The following is a 12,677-nucleotide window of genomic DNA, read 5'->3' on the forward strand; positions in this document are numbered from 1 at the left end:
GCTGTAAAAATAGAATGAGATTCTGCCATTTGCAACAATATGGATGGACATAGAAGGTATTATGCTAAGTGAAATAAGTCAGGCAGAGGAATACAAATACCATATGATTTCAGTTATGTGTGGAACCTAAAAAAAAACAAAACAAACCAGAAATGGACTGAAGGGTACTGGTGTTTGCCAGAGGGAGGGGGAGGGGGAATGGACAAAATAGGTGAAGGGGATTGAGAGGTACTAAAGCTCAACTTTAAGTCACAAGCATGAGGAGGAGTACAGCATAGGGCGTATAATCAATGGTATGTAATAGTGTTGTATGGTGACGGATGGTAGCTAGACTTAGTGTAGTCAGTACCGTATAATGTATAGAACTGTTGAATCAATGTTGCACACTTGAAACTAATATAACATTATATGTCAACTATACTGCAATAAAAAAGTTTAAGAAATTAATTCTTAGGCCAGGTGGTAATCTAATCTACACTGTGGCCAGACTTTTCTTGGAGGTCTGGATGTGACCAAGGAAGAACACAACTTTTCAGTTAGGAACTGTTCTCTAAGCATTTTCTAGCCAATAGTTTCCACAGTAACTTTGGATGGAAGACATCTGTCTGTGACTTCTGTAAAGAGAAGTAGGAGAAAAAGACAACTAGCATTTCTAAGTGCCCACCAAGGATGAGGCACCCAAGAATGTTTATCCCATATAACTATTATCACCATCTTGGTAAGTCAACATTATTACCCCATTTTATAGATGCAGAAACAAAGGCAAGGAAGGAAGAGTTGTATGGTCAGATTTAAACACAAGCTTGTTCTGTTTGTCCTATGCCATGCTGTGCCATTGTCCACAAGTATGACCACTGTAACGAGGACGACTAGCATGGGCCCCAGTCATGCCCTCAGTGATGTTAGCCACCTGACAAATTTACTACCACACTTGCATCTCTGGGTAACCGTTCCCCTCCGTTCTTAGCTCAATGAATGTGTGCAGTAAGAACAAAACAGCCCCAGAGAACATTTGGATAAATAAACAATGGGACTCAATAGGTTACAGTAAAGTTTCCAGAAAATACTGTCGGAGAAGTTCAGGATGTATATTAAGGAGTTTGGTTAATAAGAAATCAAAATTAGTGTTTTTAGGGGGGAGGAGCAGGTGTGTGTGTGCATGAGCACATGTGTTTACCTCATCACGGAATCAAACCAAATCCTATAAATGAGTACTGAATATATGCCTACTTGTAATATGGAGAGTGCATAAAAGGGAAAGGTATAATCCTGAAGGGCTACGACAAGCACTTCTAACGTAAGAAATCACGAAAGAAACTAAGACTAAGGAGGTCAATATTTTAAATAAATCCTATTTTTCACCACTAAATAGTTCACTAGATAAAAGAGCTCATTTTGTTCCCCAATTTTAAAGTATAACTAATTAGATGATAATCAACATGGTATTTGCCATCACACGTTTAGACAATGTAGAATATGATGATCCATTACATCAATAATCAGTTACATTTAGAACTAATTATTTGAAATAAAGGTGAGCTCATATGCACAGAATCTGCCAATATTCTCAAAGGAAAACATTATTGGGGCACCTGAGTGGTTCAGCATTTGGGCGTCCAACTTCAGCTCAGGTCATGATCTCATAGCTTATGAGTTCGAGCCCCGCATCAGGCACTGTGCTGACAGCCCAGAGTCTGAAGCCTGCTTCAGATTCTGTGTCTCCCTCTCTCTCTGCCCCTCCCCGACTCACGCTCTGTCTCACTCTTTCAAAAATAAATAAACATTAAAAAAAAATTTTTTTTAAAGGAAAACATTATTCAGTGAAGAAAAGATTTTCATTTTCTCTTGTGAAAATAAATAAAAAGATTAAAAATATGATTTTAATTACAGACAACACGGAGGGTAATAAGGATTTGAAATTTCAAATACAACTTTCAAATATTTCAAATCATATTGTTTTTTTCTCTCAATGATTTTTGTAGCTCCATATTTACTAAGTGAAATATAGAAAACTAAATTGTCTTGGGATATTTCCTTGAAATAGCTTTTAAGAAAATAAAAATTTAAATGATACGATCAGAAAATATTCCTGGTTTACAACACCTTAAATTAAAGCTGTTTGCAGACAAGAAGTCATCGGAGGAGTCAGTATCCCACAGTAAGATTTCTTGGACAAAAAAGGAGGATAGTGGATAAACTGGTCCTGGGGAGGCACGTGGTATGACTCAGGAAGCAGAGAATATGTTGTTGGTTGATGTTGGCTGACCTGGTCCCACACACAGCCAGCAGAACGACCCTCAGCTCTACCTCCTGCCTGGAGCTTCTCTTCTTGCAAACTCATCTGCCTCTGTATCCATCTTTACCACTTTCCTAGAGCTAGTTTTCCGAAAAGGATTAATGCAATTCCCATGGCATAATTTTAGTGTGCAGAAGGGTGCCTGAAGCCGACTGAAAGTTCTGTGAAGGCAGAGTACACCTTCTCCATATTTACATCGGGAGTCTTGGCCCATATTTAGGTTGTGCTAGGTTTACAGGCATACAGGAATGCACTGGAGTGTTCCTAATGTTCGATTTGGCCACCAGATGTCAGTACATGATAACGAATGCTGTAATACCACATTAAGCCAGAAAAGCTTAAAAGGCCATTTTCAAGAGTTTAATTTGGCAGAGTAGAAAAAAGCAGACAGATTTACGGGCAGTACATTGTGATAGTATCTGGAAAAAAGATGAGAATCTCTGGACCCTACTAACCCCCAGTCATTGATACTATGTCCTCTCAGATGGGGAAATCCATGTCCCATTTTTTTAAAAGTGTCTCTAAAATTTAGTTTTTAAAAAGTAAAATGTGCATTAGTAAGCACATACTAATGAAAGCTCACTTGCATATAAATAACTTAAACTAATTAGGAAAATCCTAGATGTAGAGTTTAGATTTAAATTATCCAAAACATAGATCTATGTCAATTACTAGGCATTTAATAATCATACTGTTGTGTATATACGTGAATTAAAGAGCCAGGAAAAAAAAGCGTGAGAAGGTTTTTTTTTTTATGCAAAAAATCAAATATCCCACAAACAACTGAAACTTCCCCAGATTTCATAGTTGGAATTACAAATGTTTGGTCTTTTTAACTAAAGACTACTGTACAAAACATTAACTTTTGATATATGCAAACGAAAAGTACAATTGTCAAGGCCTGTTCACTCTCCTCCCTCAACATGGTTCAGACCCACCCATTTATCCCATTCCTCCTCCAACAATGGATTTAGGGCACTGGTCACCTTGCTCGCCATAACCACCCTCCTACACTGCAGCTTTGTCCCTTCTGAGTCCATTCTCCACCCTGTAGGCAGAGGTCACTTTAAAAACACAAATTTGACCATGCATTCCCCTGCCTGGAGCACCAGCAACTTCCTAATGCCTTCAGGTTGAAGCTCAGTCCTTGGCCTTGCAAGGCCTACAGAGCACTCCCGGATCTGCCTCCAGCTCACTCAGCCAGGTTTCTTCTCATTCCTCGGTTCCAGAACTATTTTAGTGATTAATGCTGCCACATGAAATGGTGTTCTTTCTGAGAAATACTCATTCACACATCAGCATGTTAATTCCTACTCATGCACTGCCTCCTCCAGGAAATCTATGATTTGATCCTCCCTAATTTTACCCATCCCCCAACACACACTAGTATGTAGGTGCATACTACATAGGTAAGTGTATAGCACATCATTTATGCATCGCAGTAAATATAGCTGTTTACAGAGTATTACTCCTTTATACCTTGCAGTCCTTCCTTCTTACATCTCACTTGGCATACTCTATACTCTTAATCATCTTAGCTATCCTGTAGCTAAATCTTTTTCCAAGGCCTAGAGATACTATCTCCGCAACCCAAGGTCACACATTCTTAAAATTTTACAGAGCTTGGAGTAGTAGCCACACACTGCAATCCAAGTCCTGAGCTCTTCCCAATATCCTGGGCTACTTCCAAAGGCCATTAAAAGGGAACCATTTGATAGGAATATGGCAGAGATTATTGAAGAGTACTAATAGGGGTGCCAGACTGGCTCAGTCAGCAGAGCATACGACTCTTGCTATTTGGGTTGCGAGTTCAAGCCCCATGTTGGGAATAGAGCTTACTTTAAAAAAAAAAAGTACCAATAAAAGCATTAAAGAACAACAGGTACAACTCTACAGATGTTAAGCCTTCAAAAATATTGGCATACACTCAGAAAGTTGCTGAATTTGCCTTCTTCCTCTTTTTAGTACCTGAATTAGGAACCAAAATTGCTTTCCAGAAGCTAAATGGTCCTGCTTACTGGCTTTAATTTTTATGCATTTGGCTTTCTTCTTGCTAACTGCTTTAGGACATAAGCTGTATCTTGAGTTTTCTTCATCAGTATGTTTACAGTATTTTGTCAGGGATTTCTCCTCTTTTTTTCTGTCCTCATGCTAATGTAATACATAGGAAGCTTACCTTTTCCATAACCTAATGTGAGTGTTCCCACATGTCTGCAGTCAGAATGGCTTTACGGAGTATCACAGGAGAAGAGGAGACCTAGGGTAGGCCTCTCTGAGAAAGACCTATGTTGATTTCCACAGCAAAAGGGAGGGTTAGAACTGGGAAGGAGCTCAACAAGGTGCTCTGTGAAAATGTACTACTTTAAGGAGGCATTCCTTCTTGCCTCCTTGGAGAGACCATGAGTCAATAAAACCCTTTAAGAATCACTGAGCCAGCCAGAATTCTGGTTCACGGCTCCTTAAGGGATCAGGCTTTCAACAGGAGCATCTAAGAATTAATCTCACTATTCAAAAGGTATTAAGAGAGATGTTTAGAGTAGAGTACCAACTGAAAAACTCTACCTCTTTAGTCTCCTGAAGCATAGGTCTGCATGAGGTCATGCATTTGGGCTTCTTACCTAAGATACCTGTATTAGCACTCCAGCTCTCCACTGGGCCTGTATTCCAACCCTGGGTTCTAAACCCTGGGCTAGGGTTATTATGCTTGGGTGTCCAGAAACCTCCATGTCCCAAAAATGGGCTGGCGTCTTGCTATGAAATGAGTTACCATCTAACTCCTGTTTCTTAACCACGTTTTTCCAACTAGATCTCCTAGATTGTCCATACATACCTGAGAAGTGCCCATAGTTGGAATCACCTTGGGGCAGTGACCACCCTAACATGGAGATGCTCCCCAGAGGACAATTCTCCCATCAGTGCAGTTGGTCTATGTGCTCTACCCTTGTCAGATAAAGAGTTTTGCTATCCTCATTGGCCTGTGATGTAGATGCTCCATGATGTCTTATGCTCACATTCCAACACTTCTATCCACTGAATACCAGCAGTAAGAGAATTACCTTTAGATCCACACAATTATACTTAAAAAGAAAGAAGAGGGAGAAAATGGGAGAAATACCAGAGGGAAGAGGGTGTGAAAAATCAGGTAGAAATAGCAAGGGCAATGTATGTAGAGTTGGTATGTCATGGTGATATTTCACTCAATATATTTGAGGTCTGAATGTCCTACTCTTCAATAAAAATAAATCTTGCAAATCAGAAAAAATACGAAGAAAAAAAAAGAATATGGTTAATGCTATTAAAATCCACCCCCCCCCATTCCAAATTTAAAGTAGTTGAGAACTAGCAAGTAAAATCACATAGACTTGGGGGTCCTTAAAGATTCAAACACAGAGTTACAGAGGAGGGGCAGTAAAAGTTGGATGACAAGGCTCAAAAAGGTAGGAGCTAGTGGTAGCCAAGACACGGAAACAAGGACTGGCATTGACTTATTTAACAACTGTTCTTAAAGAACTGTGTAAGGAGAAGAGTGAAGTATGAGAAAAATGGTAAATATAGTAAACTAATGCTTTATTTTCTTCTCAGACTGTAGAAGAGAAATACATTTTTCTATAGGCTGAGGGAATTTCTCCTAGTGGAGAAAGAGAAACTAAATGTCCAAGAAAATAATTACTAATCAAGCAAATACCCAGGGCAGGTGGGGAAAAGTAAGAAAATTCACAAGAAGGTAATAAAGTTAGAGGAATTTGAGATTGTGTTTACTTACTATCTGATTTAAAACAAACGTTTAAAATGCAAATAGCTACCAATTATAAAGACTGGTCCATGAATGGTGTTAATTTCCATTTTTCTCAAGTGCCTTCATCTACAAAAGAAGCTTCAAAAAACAAGATATAGTATACTCTCTTCTCTTTAAAATAGAAATTCTGTAGGAATAACTTTTAATTTTCCTCTCACTCTTTCAAGTTTTCTGGCAGTAAAATAGACATTTTAATAGGATTTATTTCTGAGTAGTCACTATATTTTTAAAATTCTTTTTAGTATTCCTTAGTAGTTTCACCCAATAAAATTAACTACCTCAAGCTGCCACATTTTAAACAGAGGCTGATTTTTCCATTGGTTAGCAATCATTTTCTCTTTGCTATTTTATCATTAGAAACTCCCTTGACAGTTTCAAGTTGTTAAAATCCTGGGTTTTTTTCTTCATTCCTTTGCTTCATAAATCACTACATCAACTATTCATGTAGGCAGAAAAATAGTGCCAGAAAATAGGTCACCATGCATTGAGCCACAATTTTAACTACCTAGATTAAAAAAAAAAAATCAATCCTACAACTTAACAAATTAACGTAAAAATACTAATTTTTACCTTGTTTTTAGTCAGCTATCAAACTTTACGTCACTTCTGCATCCTACCGCCCCTAAAACTGGGTTTTGCATACTGATGACCAATACAAATCGTGCTTGAAATTGAACATTAAGGCATGCTAGCCATGCTCACAATGGACTTGTGTATTTCTATAGTTCCTTTCACTTCAGGATCTCAAACATACTTTCCTTTTGAAAATCTCCTTCACGTTGGCAAGTCAGTAAACCTAGCATCAGGAAGGGATATTGCCAGAAACCTAATTCACAGGAAGTTTGAGTGAGTTTCCCTCCCAATGTGGTATCAATTTGTTTAATATCTGAGAATAGCTTTTAGGATATAAGACACATGTCTGAATTCAAAAATCAATTTCGAGTCACTATGTCCGCAGAATAAAAACAACAACAAAGTATTCATTATGCAACTAAAGAACAGAAATGGAGAATTCTGTTACCAAGAGAAGGAGAACATTAATTTTTAGTGATAATTTCAAATATCCTTAAGGACTGTCTAGATTTGCTGGTGTCAAATGGTGGAAAAAACAACACATCTACAAATGGCTAATTACCTTATGTCTGGTCATATTCTGTAATACTTTATTAGCATTACTATGTTTGAGAAAGTACTGAAACTGCACTTGCTAAATTTTTAGGGAACCATACCCAATTGAATTACTATCTATAAATCACCAATATAGATGGTTCTCCCTGATGATTTTTGTCAATCTCTGAGAAATGAAGTTTTAAACATTTGTCAATCTCTGAGAAATAAAGTTTTAAACATTAGATAATGCTTTAGTTATTTATATAGCTTGTGAACCAGTATACATTCTTAATAAAATATTACTTGATTAATATACTTAGCCAATATATAATTGAGTAGTCTGGTATTATATAAGCATAGAATTGACATAATACACTTATTTTAACTAATAAAAGTTACCTAGTGTAATAGTGAAAATACAGTGAATTACTTAGTTAATATGTCATGTTCTGTAAGAAACTTACATTTCGGTATCAACCTCCCAAAGCCATATTTGCACAGCGTATCACTACAGTTAACGAAATACTACATGGCAATGAGAAAGAATGAAATATGGCCTTTTGTAGCAATGTGGATGCAACTGGAGAGTGTGATGCTAAGTGAAATAAGTCATACAGAGAAAGACAGATACCGTATGTTTTCACTCTTATGTGGATCCTGAGAAACTTAACAGAAGACCATGGGGGAGGGGAAGAAAAAAGAAAAAAAAAAGAGAGGTTACAGAGGGAGGAAGCCAAAACATAAGAGACTCTTAAAAATTGAGAACAAACTGAGGGTTAATGGGGGGTGGGAGGGAGGCGAGGGTGGGTGATAGGTACTGAGGAGGCCATCTGTTGGGATGAGCACTGGGTGTTGTATGGAAACCAATTTGACAATAAATTTCATATTTAAAAATAAATAAACTAAAAAATAAAATAAAATAAATAACACACACACACATACACACAAACCAACATTTCAAATGTTTAAGTATTTCCAACATATTTTGCTAATAGATTTTCCCCATACAGGCTTAAGTTTTATTTTATGAGTCCAAAGCCTTTTGTATAGTGAACCTCATTTTTAGTTAAAGCTCCTTTCAGTGAGAAGGTTCTGGATACAAAGAAAATGGGAAGGTGGAGTCCTCACGCTTGGGCAGAAGGTGGCAGCAGCTGAAGGGTCTGACTGTCCTTCCAGGGACTTTTCCGCATTCAGTGCTTCTACTCCTATTACTAGGTCCTGGCAGGGTTTACTGTTTACTTTTTGAAGTTAACATAGGATTATAAAAATATAGCTTTGTCAAAATCTGACTAATCCACCTACTAATTTTAAAAACTATCATTTCATAAGATAATTTTGTATTGGAGATTTTTTGCAAATTTCTATTCCGTTTAACTTGACTAGGCGTTTTTTGGTCTAATGCACACTTTTAACATTAATGTAGCATTAGAATGTTTTAATATCGAGTACATCACCCGCTCATTTTCATCTCCTTAAAATATGGGCTTATTCATTCTTAGTCCAGAAAAAAAACTTCATCATTACTCTGTCAAGTTGCAAAAGAACTCTTAGAATTTTTATTGGGATTGTCTGAACATTGTAAAAATTAAGAATCAATAGTTTTCCCACCCAGGCTTGTGATATCATTGTGATATCATACCCAGAAGTAGAACTTGCCACTCAGCTTTTTTTGTTTTGTTTCTAGTCTTCCACATCTGTATCAAGATGATTTCCAACATTTATAAGGAAATAAGGAATAAAATAAAGCCAACAAACTATTTTTCATTTCTATCAACAAGATCATTTTTTTTAAAATAGGATCTGTTTTTCCATTACTCTATGTTTTTGCACTTTGCAAATCTGTGGACGTATATTTTAAAACTGATAACCTTACTGAACTCTGTTAGCTCCAATGGATTTTCAGTTGTCTCCTCAAACTTTGTGAATTACATATTAACCCCCAATCCCTGTGGTAAATACTTAATAAATAAACATTAAAAAATATTATTTAAGACATTAAAACATTATTTATAACTAATAAATAATGTTTATTAAGAGAGAGCGAGTGTGAGCACGAGTGGGGAGGGGCAGAGAAAGGGAGACACAGAATCTGAAGCAGTCACCAGGCTCCAAGCTGTCAGCACAGAGCCCAAAGCCAGGCCCAAACCCAGAAACCATGAGATCATGACCTGAGCCAAAGCTGGACACTTAACCAACTGAGCCACCCAGTTGCCCCTAAATTTCCAAATATCTTTAAATAAATATAACCTGTCACTTGCATGAAATCAGTTGAATGTGATATGTGAGTTATTAACTTCCTCTCCCAACACTTAACCAACTGAGCCACCCAGGTGATCCTGTGGCACTTTAAATTTATTATATTTAATCTTGAGCAAAAAAAAAAAAGAAGAAAAGAAAAAAACATAGGAAACAGTATATGGTCTAAGCTATCTCTATATATTTTGACTGACTGAAAAACCTAAAAGAGGAGACACCCCTATGAAAACAGCTAGGTCAAGTATCATAATTATTCCTCCATTAGATCTTCCAGCTTTAGGTCTCTAGCAATCACTGCTTTGTTCCCGATTCTCTTCTCTAGCCAGTCATCTCCTGCCAAAAATTCATGTCAACAGATCCAAAAGCAAGCTCATCATCTTTCTCCACAGCTATTAAGTAACCTATTTTTCTCTTATGAATTTCGTTACTACTGTGTTTTATCCCTTGAAAGGTATTTAATATATTCTACTTCTCCCATCTCCTTACAGGGAAATAGAATCCTTGAAAGCAGATACCAATTATTTTAAATCTTGGTAGTTCTCACAACACACTTAGACTCTCACACTGAACACAGAATGAGCTCAGATGAATTCCAGCATCCCATAGGTGGGTCCATATCCTGATCTAGGAGAAGTGAGGGCTCTCATCCTGGGGTACTGATTACATGAATGCCTCCCATTCACTTTGATGCCATCTTCCTACTGCTTCACTCATTGGGACACACCCCCAGAAACAGCAGGTGCAGAATGTGGGTCATTCATGGGTCCTGCAGAGGCATTACCCAGAGGGGTCTATTCAAGGAAGATGGCGATCCCATGTGGGATCAGTGGGCAACAACGTTTGTCAATGACTTAAAATGAACACATTGAGGGTAGTTCTTCACCCAGGCACAACATAGAGGCAATCTATACCTACACTGCTTATGACATTTGTCCCCTTAAAAATAAAGATCATCATCCAAGTGATGAATGGTCCCTAAATAACCAGTGGGATAAAAAAAAGTTAATGATTTACAGGGCTTCTGCTTGCCTAACATCAGGTCCTCTTCAACATTGTTGTTAGATCCTTTGAATACAAGAAAACTAGGCTCTGCCACTATGTTGGATTCCCATCAACAGAAATACGATATAATTTACATTTTATCCTAAGCTTCCACGAGGGGTAAATTCATGTATGCTACTGTGGCCCTTCATCCCCAAATCATTTTTTTCAATACAAACGTATACCCCTCTGTGTGCACCACTGGGACACTTACATCAAACTCATTCAGGACTGCAGCCAGCTCACCGATGCCTGTGTGGCCTTTGGCTTCATCGGTGGGCGAGGTAGCTTGAGCAGCATTGGAGATGCCAGCAATGGCTTCCTGGACTTGTTTAAACACATAATCTCGGTTGGCTCTGGTGGCAGCAACATCTGGGTGGCGGAGAAGCGCTTGGGAGGCTGTGTACAGCATTGTGGCATTCTTCTTTAGAGCCCCTCGGGCGGCTGCCATCTCATTCCGACAGTGAGGGTCCTTCAGCTCCTGTGTGTGCAAAACATGAAACCTGTCACATCCATGGAGTTTGCCATGGAAACGTTTGTTATTGAACTCTGAGTCAGACGCACCGAACTCCACTGAATTTTGTAAACCATCTACCTTCCCTTGTCCTCTCTCTAGCTGCCAGGACTTTGTGTATGGTGTTCTTTCCATATGAAATACTGGAGTACCCCTCTTCTACCCAACCCTTTCACTCAACATGGCCCATCTTCCTGGAACCTATTCCATCCAGCTCTCTAGGCGATGTCTCCTTCTATCTGCTCCCACAAGCCCCTATCCCCTCCTATCATCAATACTTATTATACTGTACTGGAGTTACATATTTAAGCATGTGTCCCTCCTGTGTTGTATCTCTTGAGAGCAGGAAACCCGATCTTGTTTAGTGGCCCTTTACTTATTAGCAAATGTTTGGCCTATAAAAGGCACTCAAATATTGCTGGGGAAAATGTAAAAACCAAGATACAGACAAGTAGCCTGCATGGATAGGAGTTAGTTAAGCAGCAGAGGAAAACCCAGACTTCAGTCTTATGATATTGCTTGCCCCTATAGTCAATGACAATTACAAACATGGGAAATCAAACTCTTCTGATTTTTGCTTAGTGCATATCTGCCACTTCATTTTCAGGTTCGGACTAGGGTTCATTTCATTTTATTTTTTTAAAGCTATCTTTAATGGCAGCTCGATCACTGAGTTTAGGGAATAAAAATAGATCAAAGGTGATGTGTCTTCCTTGTTTGGGCTGTCAAAATACTACTACCTGGGAATCTCTTGATCTTCAGCTTTAAGAGCATTGTTAAGAAAATGTTCACATCATTTACAGAAATGTTAAAGGCAGCGCTGCTCTCTGAGGCCATGTACGATTGCCAGCTGAGGATCTCAGAGAAATTTTTCCAGTTTCAAAACATCATTGAAGGTTACTTGAATCACTGGGGTTCAGTTTTTATTTGTTTATTCAGTATGTGTTATATGAATGACCTGGCAACAATTGTATCTTTTCTTTTGTGTGTCAAAAGAACTCTGAGACAAGCACAATGGATTGGTTATCTAGGATTGTCAAGGCAGATTGACAAGTAATAATTAACTGAACCATCTATCCTCTTTTGCTTATGCACTAAAGAATTTAGCCCGCCAACATGATTTCTAGTTTGAGGGCATTTCTTTTTGGTCCTAAACATGAACACCAATAGGTAACCAACACATGTGTGTACTTTCTATGCCAGATAATTATCTAGGCATTCAAAGTAAAAGGTTTCTCCTGACTAGTCATGAAGAGCCTTTTAACCTCCAGAACTCTGGTCCAGAAATTGCATATTATATTACTGGGTACCTACACTTAAAAAAGGAAGAGATGGAAGGGGGATTCTCTCTATAAAAACACTTGAGGAAACATTCCTTACTTACATTTAAAAAACCCTGAAAACAATCTAAATGTTAAATTATGAAGAATTGGGGGCGCCTGGGTGGCTCAGTCAGTTGAGCGGGGGACTTTGGCTCAGGTCATGATCTCGTGCTCCCTGAGTTTGAGCCCCACGTCGGGCTCTGTGCTGACAGCTCAGAGCCTGGAGCCTGTTTTGGATTCTGTGTCTCCCTCTCTCTGATCCTCCCCCGTTCATGCTCTGTCTCTTGCTGTGTTGATTATTATCAAGCTTTGTAATACGGCTTAAAGTCTGGGATTGTGAAG

At 38.3% G+C, this 12,677-nt stretch overlaps 1 protein-coding gene across 1 annotated transcript; it reads right to left on the reverse strand.

Annotated features, from left to right (window-relative positions):
• Nucleotides 1-5,263: 5,263 nt before the first annotated feature.
• On the reverse strand, nt 5,264-11,281 carry LOC122236209 (catenin alpha-2-like). Its single transcript, XM_042977102.1, has 3 exons — nt 11,064-11,281; nt 10,714-10,980; nt 5,264-5,326 (listed from the first exon to the last, which is right to left on the reverse strand). Exons 1-3 carry the CDS (start codon nt 11,088-11,090, stop codon nt 5,264-5,266), a joined length of 357 nt encoding a protein of 118 aa, XP_042833036.1. The 5' UTR covers nt 11,091-11,281.
• Between the last annotated feature and the right edge of the window lie 1,396 nt (nt 11,282-12,677).

This window comes from Panthera tigris, assembly GCF_018350195.1.
Source record: "Panthera tigris isolate Pti1 chromosome A3 unlocalized genomic scaffold, P.tigris_Pti1_mat1.1 chrA3_random_Un_scaffold_100, whole genome shotgun sequence".
Classification (NCBI taxonomy): Eukaryota; Metazoa; Chordata; class Mammalia; order Carnivora; family Felidae; genus Panthera; species Panthera tigris.